Genomic DNA, 25772 nt, shown 5'->3' with positions numbered 1-25772 from the left:
AGAGAGGAAGGCTGTCTAATTAACTTGAATTGAAAGGCCAGTACTGTACATCCAAACAGAGTGAGTAAATAACAGGCACGTTAAAGCTGGAGCCCTGAAGATTTTTATGAAATTAAACCCAGTTTTTGACTTTTCATAGTCAACATTTTTTTTTAGCAACAGCCATTCACTGGATTTACTTTATGTAATTACCTCTCTATATAATAGAATTTCATAGTTAGGGGCAGAGTCCGCCATTCCCCCGGCGGACTCAAAAACCTACTTCCACAAAAGGGATTCACAGGAAACAATAAATCTTTAGTAAGCTCCCTGTTTTGAAAATATCTACTGGTTGTATTTTATCTCAATCATGTCAGTCAATCAAATATAACAGTGGTTTTGATAGTATATTTTAAAGCTGCATTTACCATTTTTTGGAAACTTGGGGGCAGAACTCCACAACAAGCTGAACATTACACATACATTTGACACGTACCAACTGCCGAACGGCTGCGGATCGGCGGCGGAGTCATTAGATTTCCATTAAAGTCAATGTGTGTATTTTCACTGACTGCAGAACGGCTGCGTTCCAACTCCGTCCCAGCTCCGACGATCCGACGATCGTGAATTCGCGAGATCTCGTGGGTCCTCGTGACTTCAGCTGTCAGTCATGGCCGCAGCCGTTCCGCAACAAATCAGGACCTGGTGGGTATTGACGGACGGCGGAGCACGGAGCCGACACGCAGCGGAGCCGATTCCGCAGTTGGTGGAAATTGTGGGTAACGATTCATTTCATCATAGATTGATCTGCCCATTATCTTGTTTATTTATGGATAACCTAGGGTTTCCGCCAGTGTATTGCAAGCTTGGCAGCCGTCGGGCCTAAATTGACCCCTTGCTGGGCCTAAGCATCTGGGAATTAAAAAACAACAACTAAAACTTAAACTAAAATGTGTTATACTGTACATGTAGTGAACTCCTTTAACGCTGCGGATCCACTTTTGCGACACGACTGAAGCGTGGTGTCGCTAAAGTTTCCTGAGCATTTTTGTAGTAGGACGTCTAAAACAAAGGACCCGAGAGAGACTTCCCCCAGTCTCCCCTGTGCTCTACTTCTACTGGATCGTTGCGTCGCGTTCAACGAATTACTTTGCATAAAGATGGGCATCGGCCAGCTTTTTGACGCGCAGCATTTTTTCAAATGCAGCGCCGCCTTCCCGGGATGCTTTGCGGGCGCGTTAAAGTCGCTTGACGTCACCCATAGGAATAAAGTGGAGTGTGGCGTGACAGAAATGTCGCACGGCCAGGTGGATCGGCACGGTAAGGAATAACTGCGTAGGTTGTGTTCGTAACGTTAGCATGTGTGCTCGAGAGAGTGCGCGTGTGTGACTGATGTGAGCATGAAGTTTGCAGTAACGTTGTATCTGTAAATGTAGCAACGCAGTGTGTGTACAGTTTAGGCTATTTGTCGGTGAATAAATGCTACAACTCCCCAAGACTAGGGCTGGACGATTAATCAAAAATGTATCGACGTAGAAATTCTGAAGCTGTTATCGACGTATTTTTCCCATGACGATAATTTTGATAATTTTTATAAAACCAAAATGTGCCTTTTTCATTTCAAGCAATGTGTGCTTTCATTTCAATTTTATACATGTTCAATAAATAGCCAGTTCTAAATAGTTCCCACTTTGTGTTTCCTTCAATTATTTTAAAAATCACAAAAATAAGCACTTTTGAATTAGAAAAAAAATATCTCACCTTCAATATTTGAGCCTATTTACAGTACAAACCTTGCCAATGAACTATGAGGACAAAAAGACAAAAATATTTAATTAGCATTCATTTCTCGTTATCGAGGTAAAATGTGCAATTAATCATGATGATTTGATTTTAGGTCATATCGTGCAGCCCTACCCAAGCCAAGTTCCCAGTGTCCTGCCACCTGATTAAAGTGAAGGGTTTTAACCCTTCAGTTAGCGACAACTTCGGCCCAGTCTCACGTTTAAGGTCAACCAGCTTTTCTTCATTTTAGTGACAAGCCGCTCCTCTGAGTTTTGCTCAGCACCCCCCCCCCCAAAAAAAAGACACTTGGCCGCCAGGCATAACAACTTTTAAGGCGGATTAACTGATTAATGGTCTATTAATAGTCTGAAAACAGGGCCGGGTTTAAAATCGATATTCCGATTTAAATCGATTTTCATTTTAATGATCCAAAATGAGAACGAATCGATCTTTGTCCGTATCATATGCAACTAGAAGACCTAAGGAATCCATTGGTACCAACTATGTAATGCTAGCTTGTTAGGAGAACCTTGTACAATTGTAGAATCTCTTTCATATAATCTCTAACCTAATTGATATCGATACTGACGATAGCCAGCCCCAGTTTAAATGTCCATCACAATATCCTAAAGCCCAGGGTGATGTCATCAAATTGCTTGCTTTGTCCGGACAACACTAACAAAAAACGTATTAACGTAAAAAGATATTCAGTTTACTCTCCCACATGTCAAAGAAAAGCAGCAAACTTTCACCACCCAAAGGCTGGAACATGGAGTGAATATTTGGCATTGGCTAATTATTCAACTATCAAAATGGTAACCCTTTTTCCTGATGACCGACTCGTTTGTTTCAGCTCCATTGATATGGCAAACGTGTTGGCAAAGAGTTGACTCTTTACACTTTGAGCAGACTCGGAGCAACTTTGGCATTCACTTGAAGTTGTGTTTCTGACCGTCTGACAAATGTAAGACCAATATGCACGCTCCTTTTAGCTCCGTTTTGGTCTCCTCCTTAGGGAAGTAGTCTGGCTCTTTAGCTGCTAAATGATCCACTACGTTCTCCAGCTAGCTTTGTCTGCCGTTTGGTGTTCAGCATCTAGAAAACCGCAGCCTTCGAGCAGTGAGGCTGAATAAAAAAAAACTAAAACAATGAGGGGAAAGGTTTATCGCTATCATCATCCCTACGAGTGACCCCTTTCACATTACACAAAGATATTTGACCCATCGTTCATGTAAAAAAATATTGATTAGTGCAGTTTTAAAACGTCACATAGAACAAGAACAAGAACTTCCATGACACTTTTACAAAAACTGCAATAGAACATCTAAGAAATTACTTTCTGAAACTCTACAACAACAGAACATGCAGGTGCAACATGACGTAGAAACAGATATTAGGATAAGGAATTACCTTTGAAATGAGGGCACTGTGAATCTTCTTCAGGATGTCATCCATCTCCAGCAGTTTGGGCTGGATGAGAGAACTATGGGGTCCACTGATATGACCAATGTGGTCGAGGCCGAGGTAGTGGAGGATCAGAATGTCCCAGTCATCTCTCTTAAGGGTGCTATCCAAGTGACGGGTCACATTGTTGTCAACCTACACGGAGACATGATGCATTAAAGACACACATTTACTGAGCTACAGGATTTCAACTGATTTTATTCAAAATCGCCCTCCTAGAGCAAACAAAAACGGAGCTAAGAGGAGCTTTACCCAAAGCTGCGATAGTCTGATGATAATCTAATTATCCTCAGGCAAATATTACGCTACATTTGTAGCTACGGAGCTAATTGATGAGCAGCTTTTTGTGTGATCTCATCTATGTGCCTCCCTGGTTGCTCAGCTGCCTTCACCTTGTACATGCAGATCACCTTGCCTCGTAAATAATGCAGTGACTGAGTCATTTCCAGACATACACAGCATATTCCACAAAATATATACATAAACAACTGACAATTATTCATTTAGACATTATGTACAGTCTTTACTGTTGTTTTGGGTTATGGTATGGTTTAAAATACTTTCATGGACAGCAGCAGCAGTCTGTGAAAACTTGAGGAACTTGAGCGTAAATGATATTGTTTTTGTGGTAAAAGGATTTTGCAAACAAAAAAGAAGTCAGGGTGCTTGATAAAAGGATGGGAGGATTTCATAGTTTTACAGGTTTCTCATCATTTTCAAAGGTCCCATATTGTAAAAAGTGAGATTTCCATGTCCATATTAGGAAGCTCAATTCACAGACAAATGCACAAAGACGTATTCAGATAATGTGCCTTGAAACCAGCACAGGACTTCCGTACGGTTGTGACATCACAACTATACTATACATATATATATATATATATATATATATATAGAGTTAGAAAGTGCCGCTACAGTGCCGACTTGGCTTTTTCGGGAAGGGGGTTTAAAAAGGTGAATACAGGTATATTCAGACAGACAGTAAGAGAAAAATACTTGAACATTAAAGCATGTGAACATGTTCTAGTAGAAACCCAAAATATAGATATGGACCTGAAAATGAGCATAATATGGGACTTATATGATATGTATGGGAAATATATGGGAAATTCCTGTGTCATATCTGCCACCAGGTCTCTTTAATCTTTGATATTGGCAGAGAAACACAATACTTTTATCTTTTATTCAGCCGAACCCCGCCTGTTTGACTCACACATACCTCAGTGTAGTCAGATACAAAGAAGGAGGTCGTGCCATCGTACTCCATGAAGTGTTTGGGGAAGAGGCGCAGCCAGGTGTCATCTCCGTAGAAGATCATCCTCTTCCCTGCTGTTTTGGCTTGCCAAACGAGGTTGTCTTCCAGCAGTGCAGGAGAATTCAGGTTCATTACCACATCAATGAAGCCTGGGATACTGCCAGTGGTTAGAGCCTAGGGAGGGATATGTTTTTGTCATTGTCCTTTGAACAATAATTGTCTTTTAATGGTGTTATACAACCCTACAGTTTCGTCATATCAATCCACCTAATTAAGACTTGTGCTGCAGTTCAGTGTTAATAAGTAAATAAATGAAATGAATAAATTCCCTTTTATCCGATTGGTCACTACTTTGAACTAACATTGAAAACAAAACTGTGTCCCACATCCCCAAAGAAATCTTGCTGCCACAAGAGGAAACTGAAAGCGGAATCAGGTAGATAGATGATAGTTATGAAGTACAGTTTCTACTGATTTCATCATTGAATTTGAAATAAAACAACACCAGCGCCCATTTGACTGACGGAAGGAAAACGCAGCCTATTTTGGAAGTCAGACGAGAGAGTCCGGTGCATCGTCGAGGGGGAAGCACAAAGGCATTACTGCACTGAAGGAGAGTATGCAGATGCTGGCAGGAAAGACTGTTATTCATACCCCCTATGGACTGCCTGGAGCACAGCCTGAGATTGTCCCGGGACGCTCAAATATCCAAGTTGAAATCAGAGGTGACCAGCCTCTATTGTACGAGGGTCCCGGGTGTTGGAGGAACCTGCCGAGGGAGCTGGGCTGGGGAACTAAAAAAAAAAACACTATTTTATATCAGTTTTATTGGTGATGCGTTTGTTCTTATATAACCCTGTTTTTCAGCTCACATCTGGTTATTGTGCTCATCTTATCAGTTTATATATACATATATAAGGGTTTTGTTTGCTTTCAAAACACTTTGTAGCAGTTTGTGCGTGGTTACTGTGTGAGTACTTGTGCTCTATAGCAACTCTACTGTGGCAACTTTACAGACGCAAGAGACAATAAACTAAAAGGTGTCACACCCCCACAAACAACCTCAGGAACTGTTACAAGCTTCGAACCTTTCTTCATTCGCTATCACATTTTCAATAATGTTTTATCAATTGGTGTCTTGACGTACGGGAGCAAAGTTCTCCTCTGTCACGCTGAGAGGTTTGTGTCTCCTACTTAAAAATGACAAACTAATAAACGTACTCTATGCCAGAGTAGCGTCAGAAGCCTGCCAGATTTGTCGACTGAGTCACACTTATTGCGCCGACAGGAATCTGAAGCTGAAGTTTGGAGCCTCATCTACTGAGCTTTGTTCCTGACCTCAATTATTTACCACTTCCTTCCTTGAGATTGTTTTTGCTCCTGCCAGTGCAGATGCTTGTTTCAGGAAGAGATGGATGGTTCCACTTCAAATGCAGTCTTCTCTTTCTGCCTGTTCAGTATCACAAAGGTGGTCCCTGGTCTATTAATAGAGATAGCCTGACCAATGAAACCGTGCTTGGGACAAAAAACAGGCACTTTTCAGCCAAACTGGTAGAACACTTTCCTGATATGCAATAATAAACCCAAGGGGCATATGGAGATAATTCTACTGTAAAGAAAATGATACAAATGCTTTGTAAACAAGTTCACAGTGTAAAAAGGCTAAATCTTAAAATTTCTCCAGATGCCAAGAAAACATTGAGAAGCTGCCCAAACGAATCAGTGACTCATCAACATACTCATTACCGAGCACACAGTATGTGTCGAAGCTTGCAATGTGCCACTGCTTAAATGTCAAATACAGTATCAATGGGGTATACAGACATACTCTGGCACAGACATGAAAACGTGTAAAGGTGCCAAAAAAACCAGACGGAAGGGGCTGTGACTTCCAATCTTCGAGCCTGGCAAAAGATTTTTTCGGTTTCCTTTTCACGTACGTTTGACAACTGAATATAAGACTTTCTACCAAATATGCTCAATCTTCTCCAGCCTTCTCACCAGAGAATACCTATGGATGCAGGGCCGTTGGACCAACTATGCACTTGGTCTATGGTGTGTAGACTTCCCAGGATACTAGCCTTTCAAACAGCCACATTGTGCTGCTGCTGCTGCTGCTATGTTTAACTGAATTCATTGTCCAAACCCACCACCTGAGTAATGTCCACTGACTGCTGTGCCAGGCCCAACTGGCCACATGTGAATACAGGACTGGGGAAGAAAACCAACTTCTTTTCTTTTCATGGCAAGAAAGAGCAAGTAAATTGGAACCATTAAATTTAATGGGAAGACCCCCGGGGTAGAGTTTCCGGTATAACAACTGTTTGCTGCCTGGCCCTTAATAAAAAAAAAAAATACATTGACATTTGACAATAAACTAGATACTAAAACTGTGTATCTGAATAAGACCTTGGCTGAGCTGTACATGTGCATAAAGCTTGTAACTTTATTAGATACAGTGAAGAGAGTGTCAGGTCTACCGTGTGTGTGTGTGTGTGTGTGTGTGTGTGTGTGTGTGTGTGTGTGTGTGTGTGTGTGTGTGTGTGTGTGTGTAAATGAATGGCTGTGCCATTGAGAGATTATGATTTAGGTTAGTTGGCTGTGTCATACCAGTTAATTGGGTGCAATGCAGTGATAGTGGGCAGTATATGGCAGTTGGTGTGTACTGCCACCTACTGGTGTGTCACAAAATCTTAATGCTGTGATGGAACAATTTAACCCTCTAATGTTGTTAAAGCTCTATGAATAACTTCTAAATCACTTCAATGTTAAACTGAGCTGCCTGTTTTAATACAGAAGAGTAATGTATTGCCCCAAAGCTATGATCTCATGCTTATTTCTGTGATGCACCAGCTACATCGTGTCAAAGAAAATCAGTAGATATCTTGGGAATTTTATTACAGTGGGTACTATTCTCTTCACAAATATATCTCTACTTACTCTAAATGAATAACCAATCATCCAGTTTTTTATTTTAGAGAGGTTTATCAATATATATGGAAGTATACTGTATAAAAATCTTACTTAAGGGCCTGAGGGAACAGTCAGAGCTAAGGAAATCAGAGCCCCTTTTTTTTTAATGCACACACTACCTCAAACAGGCTTCAGCGATCAGAGCAATTTAGAGCAATGGTGTTAAATAGTCCCGTTTCTGGTTGTAATTGTTTTTAGTAATTAAAATGTTCTTGATTTGATCTTTGATTTTTTTTTAATGTATTTATGTCCTCGATTTCGCATCATTGTTTTTAGTGACTTGCATGTCCTTGTTTCTACTCGTCATTGTATTTTACAATGTCTGAGCTGTTTGTGTATTGTGTGTGTTTGTCTAAATTGCATTGTGGATTTATGTTCTGTAATCTTGGCTACATTGAAAATGAGGGCTTGTCCTCAATTGTACCTCCGAGAACTAAATAAAGGATAATGATGATGATGATGATGATGATGATTAAGCTGCACAGCCTATACAATTGGTTAAAACAAGCCAGATGTCGTGCCTCCAATCTACTGTAACTGCCAAGTAGGGCTGCATGATATGAGAAAAAAGTAAACGTTGAATATCGCGATAACGATATTACTTGCTGTAAATAAACCTAAGTTATTTTATTAAAGTATTAAAGTGTACTCAGTTCTGCTGCTTTCAGTATTCTGCTAAAATACAACAAATTGATTGTTGAATCCAAAACAAATGAAAGGAAATCATTTCCAACATTATTTTATAAAACAAACTGAACATTGAATTGTTATAAAAGGCGGCACTAAAAAAAGAACGACAGTTACGTTTTAAAGTGCAGTTTTCTACTGACATTTTCTTTCAACTAACACAAAAAAAATTATCTTAGGGGCCACTTGATCACTTTTTAGGGGGCTTGGCAGTAGGGCTGCACAATATATTGTTTTTTATCGTCATCGCGATATGAACTGGCGCAATAAACGCATCGCGATGACGATAAAAAACGATATATTGTGCAGCCCTACTGCCAAGCCCCCTAAAAAGTGATTAAGTGGCCCGTCTACAGGGCTTATAGATGCCCCTGTATGCTCTCAGCAGGCCTGCAAATCAAACTTACACATTTTCTGGACAGCTGATTAAATGGCATTTTCAATTCTTCCTCTCCTCGTTGTTCATATACTGTACTGTACATCTCTGCTGCAACATAAACCCTTCATGCCTGTGCTTCTAAATCAGAAAGATTTTATTTTGAACTTCCTCGCTTATCGATTTCACCCCCACGTACTCTTCTACTGTCAACAAATCTTTTCAAGAAGCCTCACACCCAGAGCTGTTTTTCCAGGCTGCCTTAAGGCCCTTTCCCTCCATCATCACTGCCTCCTCCTCTAAACCCTGGATTATGGTGGAACATCTGTCTCCCTGCGAGTCCCCCTCAATCCTGCTCAGCTTCATCCCGTCTTCCCTCCTCCACATCACCACTGACTTGCTCCATGTCATGACAAGCAGCTTCTCAAACAACTCCTCCTTGAAACATGAGTTATATTCTGTTCAAGAACGCGTTCCTCCATCCATTTACAGACCGTTAACTTGTTTCTTTTGACATTATATGTACTCACATCTACAGTGGTGCTCATACGTTTATGAACCCATGCTAAAGTTGACTAAAAAGAGGAATAGATCTTTTGGAAATTGATCGTAATGCCTTAATAAAGAAAAAACCTTTAAGGACACCAATTTTCTTTGTGAATGAATACTGTATCGTAAATAAATAAATGTTCTTCCTTAAAATACAGGGGGCATAAGTATACACACCCCAATGTTAAATTCCAATAGAGGCAGGCAGAGTTTTATTTTGAAAGGCCAGTTATTTCATGGATCCAGGATACTATGCATCCTGATAAAGTTCCCTTGGCCCCCACATCATCACATCCCCTTCACCATACCTAGAGATTGGCATGGTTTTATTTCAGTTAACCTAATAGCTGGTTTGATTTGCATTGAGAGATGATTTTATGGAAAGTACCCCATGCCAATCTCTAGGTATGGTGAAGGGTATGTGATGATGTGGGGGGGGCTATTTTAATTCCAAAAGCCAAGGGAACTTTATCTGGATGCATAGTGTCCTGGATCCATGAAATAACTGGCCTTTTAAACTAAAGTGTGGCGGAGTGATTTGCTTGCAGCACTCAAGAAGCCCCGTGGTGAGGAGCAGAGAGTAGCAACGGTGCTTTTCAGGTGTTGCGCTAATCACTCCGCCCAAGTAGCAGAAGTAGCAGTGCTTCACCTTCTGAGAATACAGTTCCAAGTTTGTATACGGTTAGAAGATGGCTGTGTCTCACGTGACCTTGTTATTTGTACACGCTGTGACTATACAAATCACTACATGTAAATAGGAAAATGTTGGCGTTATTTTGTCACCTATTGGGAGCAGTAGGCTAGATGGAGCCGGTTATCTCCAGGATCTGTGCTAAGCTAGGCTAGCGGTGGGTGCGTCGGACAGAGTTACGACAGACACGGAGATGAGAAGGGTATGTATGGACTTATCTAACTCTGGGGGAGACGGGGAATAAGACAAAGTCCCAATAAGTCGCAGTGTTCCATTAACTTAAAAAAAATCTATATATAAATTAGAGACGTTCCAATACCAATACTGCCTAAAACCCTGGTATCGGTATCGGGAAGTACTGGAGTTTATGCACCGATCAGATACCACATAATAAAGCTCTAAAGAAAATCTACGTTAAAGTAGTTTATTGATGTTCTTTTTCCGTTATAACTGACTGTCAAACTGCAGAATAAAAGAAAGTTCTGGGTGTTCATTGTTTGAGTTTGTTCATGTTTCACAAAGAGTTTAACCTGAGCCAGACTGACAACAAAGATAGAAATCACATCACATCCATACAGGGATAGTAGTATACAGCTGTTAAAACATAATAAAATATATGACACACTGGTATCGGCCGATACGCAAGTTCAGGTATCAGAATCGGTATCGGGGAAGCAAAAAATGGTATCGGACCATCTCTAATATAAATTGATAATGAAAATAATTGTAAGCAGCGCCCCACACAGTAGAGCTGTAAGTCATTTATACATTTTTTAACATCATTTATCATGACTAACGTAGACTATAGGCCACTTGGTAGTTGGAACAAAGAAATAAAGGAAGTCCTCCAGAGGCCAGCCTCCGTTTCACCTCCTCAGCGTCCATTTACATGCTAATCGAAACGCATCACCTGACCACTCATTTACCACGCAACCCGGCGCGCAAGCCCGAGCCCGGCCCGAGCCCGTGTAAAATGATAGAAATTAAGACCGAACCCGACAAAGACCTTCAGCTCTACCACACAGTACCATGCTCTGTTGGAGCAGGCCTCAGAAAGTATTTTATTTTATATATTACTTAGGGCTGTCAAAATAACGCGTTAATTTCGATTAATTAATCTGAGAAAAAATAACACGTTAAAAAAATTAACGCAGATTAATCCATTCCATATTGACGTTTGCATACAGACGAAAATCTGGTGCCACTGATATGTCTGCTCTTCTCTGATGCTCTGAAACAGACGTTACAGGCAACACAAACCCCGCTGCATGTGACGCTAGTTAACACTATACTCAACAGCAGCTAACGTTAGCCTACCGCTAGCTAGTTAACACTATACTCAACAGCAGCTAATGTTAGCCTACCGCTAGCTAGTTAACACTATACTCAACAGCAGCTAATGTTAGCCTACCGCTAGCTAGTTAACACTATACTCAACAGCAGCTAACGTTAGCCTACCGCTAGCTAGTTAACACTATACTCAACAGCAGCTAACGTTAGCCTACCGCTAGCTAGTAGCTGGATTAAACACGGTTAAAATGCTGACAGCTAACGCTAAACGGTGTAAAGTGTGACTGTGTTTTACTGTAGAGGATTCAACACCGGGATGTAACAATCTGCAGCTGCCGTCGGAGAAACAACACAGACGGTGCGTTCAATGAAACTGGTAAACTACAGCCTCATGGTGCATTTTAAGTTATTGTAAATGTCCTTTTCCTATCTGGTTGTTGTTTTTGTCGTTCAACAGCAATTTACTAGTGAAATAAGTTATTGTTATACATTATTATTAAATCATTTAATTTAGACCATATGGCCTTAGCAATAAACAAGCCGTTCTTTAATGTCACCGACTGTTGTTTAGTACCCTTTTTTTCTTTTCTTTTTTTACTTTCTTAAAAAGTATGGGTTCAGGCACCGTTAATTATGTATGCGATTAATTTCGATTAATTAATCACAGAGTATGTAATTAATTAGATTACATTTTTTAATAGATTGACAGCCCTAATATTAATATAATATAATATTTTATTCTTTTATCTTTTATTAGAGAGATTTCTTCTTGTTGTTTGCGGTGCTTATCCGGTCCGCTGTCTTTGACACTGTCAACCATCACATTCTCGTTGCTGCCTTCGTTGAACCGAGGATGCAGACCCTGCACTCTCATGGTCCTCATCCTACCTGTCTGAGCACATTTATCAGACTTCACAGGAGGAGGATTCTGTCCACATTGGGTTTTTTTTTCAGCTAAAAGTTTTGGCTCCAATCTTCCACTATCTATACAACAGCTTGACGCTGTCAGCCCATTCCCATTCCTCCCATCTTTTATTCTGCTCTCTGACACTCAGGCAGAACATTCTGCTTCACCTGACAACTGCAGTTAGATGCCTTCCCACCACCTCAGCGCTGCCCAGCACCCTTACGGACAAGGCCGAGCTGCTGTTTTTCCTGGAAAATCACTCCCTTTGCAAAAAATAAAAAGAATCGGCAGAACAATTGACAACAACACGCTGACTCTTTTCCCCCCCCACTGTCACGCAAGGTGGCAGCGCACATGACATAACTGTAATTTCCTCCTGGCTCTGCTCCCAAAATACTCTCAATGTGACAACACACCATGTTTTCACCTTTCCAAATTCTGCCATGTTACGCTATTTGCAGTTGTAGGCTGGAAACTAAGCACCTATCTCAAAATGTCCTTTTACATGATTATTCTGGGCTCACAGGAATACTGAGTTTTGGCTCCAACACTGGCACCTCTTATGATGGGCTGGATCAAATATTGGTGAAAAAGAAATTTAAACTTTTTTTAAATTGTTTTACTCATTACAAGTCACGTTTTCCCCAGAGCAGAGGGAGACAAATTCTAATTGCTTCTTTTGTCTGACAAACCGTGCGAAACCCAAAGCTATTTAATTCATAATGATATAAAACAGAGAAAAGCAGAACATTCTCACATTTCAGAAGCTGGAAGCAGTAGGTAATTATTTAGTGTTTTTGCATAACCAAAAACTTTAACAATTGAGTTTATTTATGTGTTTATTTAGTCTAGGGCTGAACAATTTGGGGAAAAAATAAATAAATCGCAATTTGATTTTGCGATAAAAATTCGATTTGTGCTCATTTTTTTTAAAGTGCTAAAGTCCAATAATCACTGTGTAACAGATAAAACATGTCATGGAGCATTATAACATGAGACACCATCAAAACTGCTCTATTCTTATGCAAGGATGAGAACATAGCCTAGCCTACTGTAGCCTATAGGCCTATACAGTAGGGGTGGAACAGTACATGTATTCGTATTGAACCGAAACGGTACGGGCGTCTCGGTTCGGTACATGAATTTACACGGAGAATACACGGTATAAAAATAAATAAAACTTGCGTGCAAATTAATTAATGTAATGCGGAACTACTGTTAGACACGCGGTTCTTTAGGAACACCTAATCTGTAGTCCTGCCCTTAGCACTGAAGCTCCCGAGCTCCGACCGCCTACATGTTGAGTCAGTTGGTCCAGTGAGTCCACACGAAGCAAACTAGTCCCTTCCATATACAAACAAACACGGACGTAGCTGTATCCCTTCTCGCCTTTGACCACAAATGGCCTCCAGGCCCGTTAGCTCCGCCGTTAGCTCTTAGCTCTGCTATTATCCGTTAGCTCCGCCGTTAGCTTCGCCGTTAGCGTGTGAAGCTAACACCAAAACTTGTCAACTGCTCTGTGTAACCGAAGCTGCTCTTTTAACATCCCTGCTCTGTGCATTCACATATGAGAGCAGCGCTTGTCTCCCATATCACACTACTAGCTGATTGTCTTGTTTTGTTTACAAGTTACAGATGGAGTCTGGACATGATGCAGGGTACTTATTGTTTACTGTTTACATCTTACTTTATACATTTCAAGCCGTTACAGCTAGCTCAGTGGCCAGCCTGAGACATGCACGATAAAAGATAATTGCCTTCTGCAGTTAAAGTTGACTAAAAAGAGGAATAAAAAAATCAAAATAATTAATGCCTTAATTAAAAAAAATGAGGAAAAATCCAATCTTTAAGGACACCAATTGTCTTTGTGAATGAATAATGTATCGTAAATAAATAAATGTTCTTCCTTAAAATACAGGGGGCATAAGTAAGTACACCCCTATGTTAAATTCCCATAGAGGCAGGCAGAGTTTTATTTTGAAAGGCCAGTTATTTCATGGATCTTTTTTTTTTTTATTTCAGTTAGCCTAATAGCTGGTTTGATTTGCATTGAGAGATGATTTTATGGAAAGTACCCCATGCCAATCTCTAGGTATGGTGAAGGGTATGTGATGATGTGGGGGGGGCTATTTTAATTCCAAAGGCCAAGGGAACTTTATCAGGATGCATAGTATCCTGGATCCATGAAATAACTGGCCTTTCAAAATAAAACTCTGCCTGCCTCTATGGGAATTTAACATAGGGGTTTACTTACTTATGCCCCCTGTATTTTAAGGGAAAAATATTTATTTATTTATGATTCATTATTCATTCACAAAGAAAATTGGTGTCCTTAAAGGTTGGATTTTTCCTCATTTTTTTTTAATTAAGGCATTAAGATCAATTTCCAAAAGATGATTTTTTTTTAATTCCTCTTTTTAGTCTACTTTAGCATGGGTGTCCTAATTTTTTCACATGACTGCCAGCAATAAGTGTTTTTCTTTCAATAAACATGGAACACTGAACAGTCAAACACAGAACATTTATCACAAAAGCTAAAGAAAAGAATTCCAATAAAAAATATCAGTACTTTCCTGTAAACTGATATTTCTGATATGCCTCAGTTCAATAGCACAGTGGGTTTGTTTTTTTACGCTACTGAAAACACGCAGCGTATTCGTTCAGCTGCATTTCCTTTCCCTGCTCTCCTCCGTCTCTCTGTCACTCACGCGTCTCTCTCTCACACACACACACACACACACACACACACACACACACACACACACACACAGTCTGTCTCCATGAAAACGAGAGAAGACGGCTGGCGAAATTCACAAGTTCACGAAAGATTGGTATCTCGTGAACACCTTTACACAATCACACATTAAAAAGTGCTAAAAAAATATTTTATATTCTGAATACAATGAGGTCAGTGTGTTAATGTTAATGTTGGAATCCCGACCCGACTCTTAGCAAACAAGCGATTGCGTCCGCTTTAGAAAGTTAAGTCACAAGTTTGCGGTAAAATGCAATTGGGTTGTTGAGGTCAAAACACTATATGTAGCAGCTGTGAATCAAATAAATAAATAATGTTATGTCATTTTTTACTCTTGCACTGAATGTTTGCTGCTTCAATCCAGAGGAGTATTGAAAAGTATTTTCCGCGACTGAAAAAGGCACGTGTTGAGGATGAGGACCAGCCTGAACCGGAGGCATCAGTCTGAAACAGAGCTGAACAGTCCGACCAGTGTAATTAATTATGTTATTAATTTGTTTACAATATTTTCAGGCTTCAACCAGTGCTGCTCAAGCAGAAAGACAGGGTCACTGGGAGAGAAAGAGATAGATTCGTTAGGCATTGAAGAAAGAGTAGGAGAAGAGGACAGCATCCAACAGCGTGTCCTCCTCAGTTTTTGATACTTGATTGTTACGAAAATAAGTATTTTATCCCCCCCCCCTTTTTTTTTAAATCAAGTTGGGGCTCCCTGGTGGACAAGGTTTAAAGGGTAACTACCGTTTTTTTTCAACCTGGAAATTTTCCTATGTTTTTGTCTCAGTGACTGATGGGAACAACAATCGTTGACATTGGTCCAGTATTAAACGAGATCGCTGCAGTCGGCGAAACAAGCTACAATGTAAGTTAATAGGGCAATTGTCCAGCTTGTATTTACCTTCATAAAAGTGCTCGTTTTGCCGCTGACAGGCTCAGATTAAAGGGATACTTCACCGATTTAGCATTTAGCTTTGTATCAGTAGAAACCCGGAAGTATTGAATGACCGTGCTTCCCTCCCTCATGTCCCCCTGAGAGGGGAGATCTCTGTATAGAGGGTCTGGAAAAAAGCCTCAGATGACGCAAAAATCGTCATTTTGCGTCATCTGAGGCTTTTTTGCCCAGAGGCTATGGACTACAGCCAGTAATAGGACCTACTTCCGCATGTTGTCAACCCGCCAATAGTGGGTTGGACTGCCGACATTCTCCGAAATTTCACGAAACAAAACGAGTGTCAGCCATCTTGAATCCTCGCGTAGCGTAGTGGCTTCTCAGCATCAAAACTTTAGATAGATTTATTCATCCCGAAGGAAAATTTTAGAACAACAATTATGTGCATTCAAACTACCGCACACGTGTACCACCGGGATACATTGGTACAGATCGGAGAGTATGCAGGACACTTTATTACAGACGGAATACTCGACACAGCTTCGCCCGCCTGCTATGGAGACCAGCGGTGTTGCTCGAAGCCTCTGGCCGGTAAAGGGACATCATCAGCGGGGGACGTTGAACGAGTTTGCGGGTGGCAAAATCCTGTTTGTTGTCCGCTCATTAGACAACAAACTGGACTACATCCAACCAACGAAACTCACACTTACAAACTTACAGCCTACCAAGTGGCGTGATGAAATTCAAACTGTAAATATACTCGAATTACGCCGAAAATGAAGCTAACTAGCGGCTAACTGTACACATAGGATTGGAGGGACAGTCGCAGCTAACGAAACCCCTAATGCTCACAAAAATTCATTAAATTGAAATCGGACACCATTGTTAGCTTTATAAGACCTTGGGGTACATGTTATGTAAGTGTTGTGACGAAATTCAAACTGTAAATATACCAAAGTTATGCCGAAAGTGTAGCAACGATCTTTTCCCATAGGATTAAATGGGACACATAGCCTAGCTTGCAGCTCCGGAGCTCCGCGGAGCCCCGAGCCCTGGTAGTCCAGTAGCCGAGAAACGGTGACTTTAACTGGGTATGCAGGTTGCCGCTTTCTCATCAGACTGTGTGGAGCTCCTAAAGTCCGACACGTCTTACCAAATTTGCAATTAGCCATCAATTTTCGTAAAACGGCCCATATTTGAGCTTTATATAGTTGATTTCTCGCTTAAAAAAGTATCAGAAGTGAATTTAATAACGAAATAGCCCGACAAACAATGTATAACCTTGCAGTGTCTGAAATATGAGACCTGCTGTCTCGTCTCCAATGTGTTTTACAGCCTACCAAGCGCTAATGCTAGTATGTGTTAGGGACCGTTCGGTATTTATGGAATGGACCACCGGAGGAAAATACGGGAGGGTCATGTCTTTTTATTCTTTGTTGAGGGGAGGGTCATCCAATTTTTTTTGGTCTACGGGGAAGGGTCACTCAACTTTTGTATTCATGAGTAGAGCAAAATTTCAAAGTGGCTTGTTTGGTGCATATTTATCCATGTAGCTCCATGTAGCTCTCTCAGTCTCGGCCCCTATCGCTAGCAGATGGATCCCTCCCTATTTAGTCAGCCAGACCTGGAGCTTTAGAGACCGTGGGATTACCCAAACTGAATAAATCCCGCTCGCACATATAAACACAAAACTGCTTTGCTAGCTCAATCGTGTTGTAACTAAGACATCTGCTGAAAAAATAATTTTATTCATTAGCATGATTGCCGTACTGTTTAGTTCAAAAACATCCAAAACACCGTACGAAAACATAGCTGACCAGATGCAAGCTTTTATTTTGTATATTTATACTTCGGCAAGCTTAGCTATGCTAAAATATGCAATGACTGAGGAAGCCTAGTGACGAGTCCATAGCAACCAGTGTTTAATTACCCAGTGTGCTTTGCTGAATGGTCTCAATGTTTTATTGAGCCACGGTGAAACGTTGTTTCGTGTATATGGTTGAAATGACAATAAAACACAGTTGAATTGAGTTGACCGTCTCACTGTCTGACAGTAAACGGTAGGCGTGGCTTGGGAGTGTACTCAGAGCAGCGAAGCAAGTGCATTCTGGGATTTGGTGTCTTTCATCCACATGAGCCAAAAACACATTTCCTGGCTTTTCTCGGCCTAGAAGGCACCAATTTCAATTTTGTTTTCACATTTATACTACATAAGTGACCCAATTTAAAGATATATTCAGCTTTCCAGCGGTGAAATATCCCTTTAATATTCTTAGTGTCTGACAACATTATGGAAAGGATTTCTAAGGAGGTCGACCTTTAGAGAGTAAGATCCTTTTTTTAAACATTAAAACGTCCGCGAAATTGCGTTCGCTAAACCCACCAGACTCCATGTAAATAAACAGTAATTTTAGCATCGTAAAATACACTTCATTCAAAGTCAACAGAAACAAAATAATATTGTGAAGAGCCGTTTTGGGTCGTCTTTCCACTTTTCCAACCATCACAACTCTAGTTTTGTTTGAAATAAACACAGTTTACTGATTTACATGTGAAAATATGTTGGCTCTATAAACGCTAAAAGTATTGCTTTTTTAAAAGGAGTCTGGTAAGTTTAGTGCTAGCGACTTCAGAGCTGTTTCTGGTTAAACAGAAAGATCTCAAAGAGCTCAAAGGTCTATCTCTGAATGGTTCCTTTCCATAATGTTGTCAGACACTTAGAATATTAATCTGAGTCTGTCAGCGGCAAAACGAGCACTTTTGTGAAGGTAAATACAAGCTGGACAATTGCCCTATTAACTTTCATTGTAGCTTGTTTCGCCGCCTGCAGCGATCTCGCTTAACCCTTGTGTTGACTTTGGGTCACATTGACCCATTTTAAATTTTTGTTTTATATCAGAAAATATGGGACGTAGAAATAAGCGCTGAAAAAGTGTAGAAGAAAAATTTAAACATCTCCTCCCCATGATACCTGAGCGACGTCTTACCTTGATCCTGGGCATGGTGACTGTCGGAGGTCTTGCCTTGGCCACAAAGCTGTGCGAGGAGCCTCTTTCCACCTGGTGTCTGGTGTAGGGCATATACATGCGACCATTGGCTCCAAATACAAAGTCCTCCCGGAGGGCATCCACTAACATTATAACCACCCTTTTAAAAAGGGGTTGGGGAAGACGAGAGGAGTTGGGAAAGCTTCCTGTAATAAGAGTATGAACAGATTACCGTCAACAGTGCAGGCAGATAACGTTACTCCCCGCATAGAAACACACAGGTAACCAGTGGTGTAGTCTAATGTAGTGGGTACATGTACAATGTAGTGGGTATACTGTACCACATATATATATATATATATATATATATATATATATATATATACATATGCGTTGTGCCTAACAGGCTACTATTTTGACCCTTTGCAGCACCGTTACTTCTCAAGCTGCCACTTCCTCGTAACACATCCTGCTGCTGCAGGCTGCAGGCTGATGGAGAAACACAGCAGCAATGAAATCCTGAATGGTGCTTTTTATTTTCCAAAACTCCCGGACGGCTCGTAGACAAATCGAAAGCCATATGCACGTTGTGTAAAGCCAAATTAAAATATCACCGAAGCACGTCAAGCTTGAGCTACCACCTACGGAGCTAAGCATAGTAGTACAGTTAACGTGATGCTACCCGCTAGCATGCTACAGAGTGCTACTTGCCGACCTGTGGATGAAACCAAATCCCAAAAAATGACTACAGCTCTTGCGAAACGGGTGGCAACTAACTGCAGACCTGTCAGCATCGTAGAGGACTCGGGTCTTAAAGACGTACTACGGTTGTCGAGGGGGACAGCAGTTTTCACGGATACACAGCCTGTAGGACACGGAGAAAGCAGCCACACTGGTGCTGCAAACGCTGTCTCATTAACCGGTGATCACTGGACGTCAGTGAGTAATCAACATTATTTAGGAGTTCCTAAACACTATATTGACTCTAGTAAGGATAGAGTTTTAGTTTTTTAGTTAGGTACTTGGAGGAATTGTGCAATAATGACAGATTCACACATTTTTCTTTTGTTTACAGTAAATAAATAATTACAAATCTTAAAATCAAGTTCATAAAGTAACTTTCTTTGCATTCATTTGATTCCCAATCAAGATACACTGGTAAGAATTGCTTTCCATTGTTAATATGTACTTAAAAACTGTTCTGAAATGTGAAATAATAGAATTTGAATCATGTGATAAAATATGCGATTAATCACAATTACAGGGCTCTAGAGTGCGACCATTTCGTCCTCGCATCCGCTGCCTCGCCACGAACGAAGCGATGTCGTTTATATCGATATGGTTTAATGTTGCGTTACATGACCCATTCCTTCTGTAAAGCCGTGCCTGTGTTTGGATCTCTCCCCCCCCCCCCCATTCACTCACACACGGCTCCCCTGCAACATGGAGAGACACAGCGCCGCCGGTCCAAACTGCTGACATTTGTCTACAGTTTTAATTGTTATTAACACAGCTATATATTGTAAGTATAGAGAGGGACACCTGTATTGGTACCAGTGTTTCCACTGCGAAAAACACATTAGAAGTTATTAAATGCAACTAACTTCAGTTGGTTGAGTAATAGCGTGAGATGGAGCCTGCTGGACCTGGGCGAGAGATGTGACCCATGGCCAGAATATCATAGTTCATAAAAATGCAGCGCAGTGACGATACAGACATTTCATAGCCTACACAAGACGTGTGTAACGCCGCTGACCCGCATTCAACCCGTGCTGGACCCATTCATAATGAGTCAGCCGTCACTCTGTGAGTAGCATACGCTTCAGTCCATCGCACTTCCCTCTCCCTCTGTTTTATTTTTTAATTTTAAAGATTTCGGGCTTTATTTTGATAGGAAAGCTGAAGACATGAAAGGGGAGAGAGAGGGGGGAATGACATGCAGGAGAGGGCCGCAGGTCGGAGTCGAACCTCTACATATACCAACTGAGCTATCCAGGTGTCCTCTTTCTCTTTTAATCAGTCTGTTATTGTTGTTGAAAACAAGTGAAGGAGCTTTCTCAGAGATATATTTTTTAATATATCCTAAGCTATTTATTTCAGATAACTTTCTGAATGTGTTGCAGCTGTATATTTTCAAACTGGTAAAGGAAACCCTGTATTTGCATTTTATTTTAATCACAATCTGTTTCAATAAAAGAGCTTGTGAAAAGTGGCTTTGACTTAAAACTGAACATTTAGCCCACATGGTAAAAAAATACAGAGCTATATCCCCATTCAGCGTTAACGGCGACGCAAGGAAAAATTTGGGTGCACCTACATTTTGTGCTGGTGCACCTAAATAAAAAAGTTAGGCGCACCAGTGCAACCGAGGCAAAAAGTTAGTCTGGAGCCCTGGATTAACTATAGAAGTTCAGCGATTAAAAAAAATTAATCGTTTGACAGCCCTAATAAATAAATATATATATACACACATACATACATACATATATATATATATATACACACATATATATGTGTATATATATATATATATATATATATATATATATATATATATATATATATATATATATATATATATACATACATACATACATACACACTATATATATATATATATATATATATATATATATATACACACACATACATATATATGCATATATGCACATATATATATACACATACATACATATATATACACACATACATATTATACATATACAGGTGCTGGTCATATAATTAGAATATCATGACAAAGTTGATTTATTTCAGTAATTCCATTCAAAAAGTGAAACTTGTATAATGTATACATTCATTCCACACAGACTGATATATTTCAAGTGTTTATTTCTTTTACTTTTGATGATTAACTCAAAACGCCTGCAAAGGCCTTTAAATGGTCTCTCAGTCTAGTTCTGTAGGCTACACAATCATGGGGAAGACTGCTGACTTGACAGCTGTTCAAAAGACGACCATTGACACCTCGCACAAGGAGGGCAAGACACACAAGGTCATTGCTAAAGAGGCTGGCTGTTCACAGAGCTCTGTGTCCAGGCACATTAATAGAGAGGCGAAGGGAAGGAAAAGATGTGGTAGAAAAAAAGTGTACAAGCAATAGGGATAACCGCACCCTGGAGAGGATTGTGAAACAAAACCCATTCAGAAATGTGGGGGGATTCACAAAGAGTGGACTGCAGCTGGAGTCAGTGCTTCAAGAACCACCACGCACGACGTATGCAAGACATGGGTTTCAGCTGTCGCATTCCTTATGTCAAGCCACTCCTGAGTGAGTGGTCCAAAGTTATGTTCTCTGATGCAAGTAAATTTTGCATTTCCTTTGGAAATCAAGGTCCCAGAGTCTGGAGGAAGAGAGGAGAGGCACAGAATCCACGTTGCTTGAAGTCCAGTGTAAGGTTTCCACAGTCAGTGATGGTTTGGGGTGCCATGTCATCTGCTGGTGTTTGTCCAGGGTCAACGCAGCCGTCTACCAGGAAGTGTTAGAGCACTTCATGCTTCTGCTGCTGACCAACTTTATGGAGATGCAGATTTCATTTTCCAACAGGACTTGGCACCTGCACATAGTGCCAAATCTACCAGTACCTGGTTTAAGGACCATGGTATCCCTGTTCTTAATTGGCCAGCAAACTCCCCTGACCTTAACCCTATAGAAAATCTATGGGGTATTGTGAAGAGGATGATGCGATGCGACAGACCCAACAATGCAGAAGAGCTGAAGGCCACTATCAGAGCAACCTGGGCTCTCCTAACACCTGAGCAGTGCCACAGACTGATGGACTCCATGCCGCGCCGCATTGCTGCAGTAATTCAGGCAAAAGGAGCCCCAACTAAGTATTGAGTGCTGTACATGCTCATACTTTTCATGTTCATACTTTTCAGTTGGCCAACATTTCTAAAAATCCTTTTTTGTATTGGTCTTAAGTAATCTAATTTTCTGAGATACTGAATTTGGGATTTTCATTAGTTGTCAGTTCTAATCATCAAAAGTAAAAGAAATAAACACTTGAAATATATCAGGCTGTGTGTGATGAATGAATATAATATACAAATTTCACTTTTTGAATGGAATTACTGACATAAATCAACTTTTTCATGATTATTCTAATTATAAGACCAGCACCTGTATATACATATTTTATATATATATATATATATATATATATATATATATATATATATATATATATATATAGTATGTATGTGTGTATATATATATTTGTCCTGGCTCAGAATGGGCCTTAGGGGGGGCATATCAAATTGTGGGGTCTGGGTGTCCTTCCCCAGCGTTATTTGGAACTAATACTGGATAATCAAATACTTCATTTCCTGCATTCTGATACACTTTTATGCACCAATTTATGGTGGGAATATAATTTTTTTTATCCTATGAGAAGGAAAACACAGATGGCATTCAAAATATATCAAAAAAATAATGGAATAAAAAAGTCTCTCTGCCTGTTCTGCAGTGTTAGTGTAGTTTGCTGTCACATTACTCGACCCGGTATTTGTGAATACAAGTATCTGAAGTGAAAGTTCTGTCACAAAACTATGTTGTTGCGTATCATTGCACATTTTTAAGTTGGTATATGGAAATCTTGGAGATGTCTTAGTGCGTATACATGCCTATCACGTAGACTACACCGTCCCTCTATATATGGTAGGCGAAGTGGGAGCGCTCACCTGTCAGCGGCTCCGCTGGCAGATCTGACAGCTTGTTCTTGGATGAGAAGGAAGACTTCAGAGGTACAGGGAAAAATCCCCGCAGGAAGAGGGCAATGCCAATCCCTTCAAATATTAAAATGAACGAGGCAAAAACAGACGCGCGTACTTTCATTTTGCTGGTTGACGGACACTATAAAAAGGACGAGTTTGTTTGTAAGATAGCTTGCTAGCTAGCAACCGACGTGACGCTTCCTACACAGTTTACCCAAATATAGCAGAACATAGAACGCCATAACATCCCATTTCCGATGGACGCACTGCCACGTGTCGGCATTTAATAAACTGCTTCTATATTTTATATTTGTGGCTTTAATTAACAATAAAAACACTAATACCAGTAAGCGCTGTAGCCATTCATATCGGCTTCCGCATTGATAACATGGAACTACGGGTATTAGGTGGAACCAAACAAGACCTATAACGCTTTTCCCCCCACAATAGTACGTTTGGCTCAGCTGCCTCACAAATGGGTAGATCAGATGTAACAAATGATATGGCTAGTTAAGTTAATAACTTCAATAATAATGTTGCTTTTAATTAAAAGCAGTAGTTTAGACATGTTTACGTCTACCAGGTAGTCCGATAAGTGATTGAACTATTTTGTATTGGTGCCATGTTTACACAGAACAATACTGTATAAAGATCATTTTTTGTGTATACAAGGAATAGAATATATCAACCATTTAAAAAATGACAACATGAAAAGGCATCCAAATGCTTGTTAGTTATTTGAGTATGGTGTAAAAACCTTGTTAAACTTATAAACACTAATATTTATTTAATCAGTTTTAACATTGGTATCAGTCTTGAAATGTAGTTAAGAGGTATGTTGTCCTGTAGACTGCATGAGTCATGTAAGATATATAGGCTCAGGGGCTTTATAAATATAAAGTAAAGAGTGCAGGTCAGCTTCTAAGGCTAGTACACTCCTGTTTAAGGGATGAGTCCTAAAGCTGTCACCTGTTACAAATCTTAGAGCCATATGATATAACATCTACAGTAATGTGAGTTCCTCAACATCTTGTATGAAAGACTATCATCGACCCACAGTCCAAGGTCCAAAGATGACACTTGCACAATTTGAGAGCCACCCAAGGTGTGTGTGTGTTTATATATATATATATATATATATATATATATATATATATATATATAAACAATCTTGTAGGTAGCTTGTAGGTGGAAAATTGCCGAAGACTGAGAGGAAGCTACAGGAAGCTTTACATATGAATACATATTAGTATTACATATATTATAATTACATAGGGAGAATAAAAGCATTCCTAAAATAGATCCCTTTAGGTTTCATGCGGAAACATGCAAAACCTAATTGTCATTAACACAAATTGTAATGGATCAAACGAATGTTGTGAAGGAGGAGAGTAGGATTAACAGTATCAAACGCATCAGTGTAATATTTGGAAAGTGTAGCTAAAGTTATGATATTTACTCAAGGCTACATCAAGTTGAGTCACGTCTGAATGTTCCCGAATGCACTGACTGAAAAGTCAAAACATCGAAAATAGCTGGGAAGAAAATATCAAGTTCCTGATTTATTTATTTTTTTACCGTTTGGGGACATTTACTATTAGTCACTGCAAAAAGTGTTTGACTATAAAAATTAGCTGGTTTCTTCAACACAATCTAAGTTCAACAGCACAAATAGCTGTGAAATCAAACTCGTTCATTTGATAGAACCATGATTCACCCTTCATAATATGTCAATTGGACTTGTCACAGCAGGTTACATTTTACATTAATTATGTCTGACTGCATTTCAGGGTATTGAGAAATCACACTTGTGATGTTCCTGCCAGAACATGTCAAAATGTGTGCAATGAAAAATATCTCATTCTAAACTTTTAACAGTCTACACATTTTAAGCGTTTTTACCTGAATATTTTAATTCACTGCACACTGCTGAAGTACAACTTGTCCATATTTGCCCTACTCTTATCCTCTTCACTGTACTGTAGCTATAGTTACCCATCAGATTTACTTTATTTTGTGCAAAGGGCAGCTCACAGGGACAGTGAGATATTTCCATCGAGCCACTAACTGCTGAGTGATGAGATCTGATTGGAAATAAGCTCAGGGTAGAATTTACTTCCTTTCAGCTCTTTTTTGGGTTTGAGCTGATGCTGCCATCTACTGGGAACACTGCTTCAGGGACAGTCTGAGATTATTATTTTTTTCTCTCCCACAAACGCAGCACCGTCAGCACTATAATATAATAAAAATTACATTTTCTATCACTCCCTTTGGAGGTCAGATATCATTAGCCTGCAACCAATGAAGAGCTGGTAGGGATCGGGTGTTTTGTTTAAGAAAGCTGGTGACCTGTACACCTGCAGCAAGAGAGGAATGTTCTCAACACATCAGTTTAGTGGTTATATATTTTTGTTTTACTCTGACACAAACTGATGACTATGAAAGATACTTTTG

General features: G+C 40.0%; 1 protein-coding gene across 1 annotated transcript in view; it reads right to left on the bottom strand.

The window, feature by feature from the left end:
- Positions 1-23719, bottom strand: part of pigg (phosphatidylinositol glycan anchor biosynthesis class G (EMM blood group)) — a 108949-nt gene extending 85230 nt beyond the window's left edge. Inside the window, exons 1-4 of the mRNA XM_078261151.1 lie at positions 23286-23719; positions 18585-18790; positions 4448-4657; positions 3175-3363 (exon numbers count right to left, since the gene is read on the bottom strand). Coding sequence (XP_078117277.1) covers positions 3175-3363; positions 4448-4657; positions 18585-18790; positions 23286-23439 — 759 coding nt within the window. The 5' untranslated portion in view covers positions 23440-23719. The remainder of the gene's footprint in view (positions 1-3174; positions 3364-4447; positions 4658-18584; positions 18791-23285) is intronic.
- Positions 23720-25772: the final 2053 nt, after the last annotated feature.

The sequence above is a fragment of the Sander vitreus genome, chromosome 10 (genome assembly GCF_031162955.1).
Source record: "Sander vitreus isolate 19-12246 chromosome 10, sanVit1, whole genome shotgun sequence".
In the NCBI taxonomy this organism is placed as follows: domain Eukaryota; kingdom Metazoa; phylum Chordata; class Actinopteri; order Perciformes; family Percidae; genus Sander; species Sander vitreus.
This window is presented reverse-complemented; position numbering and strand designations above follow the sequence as displayed.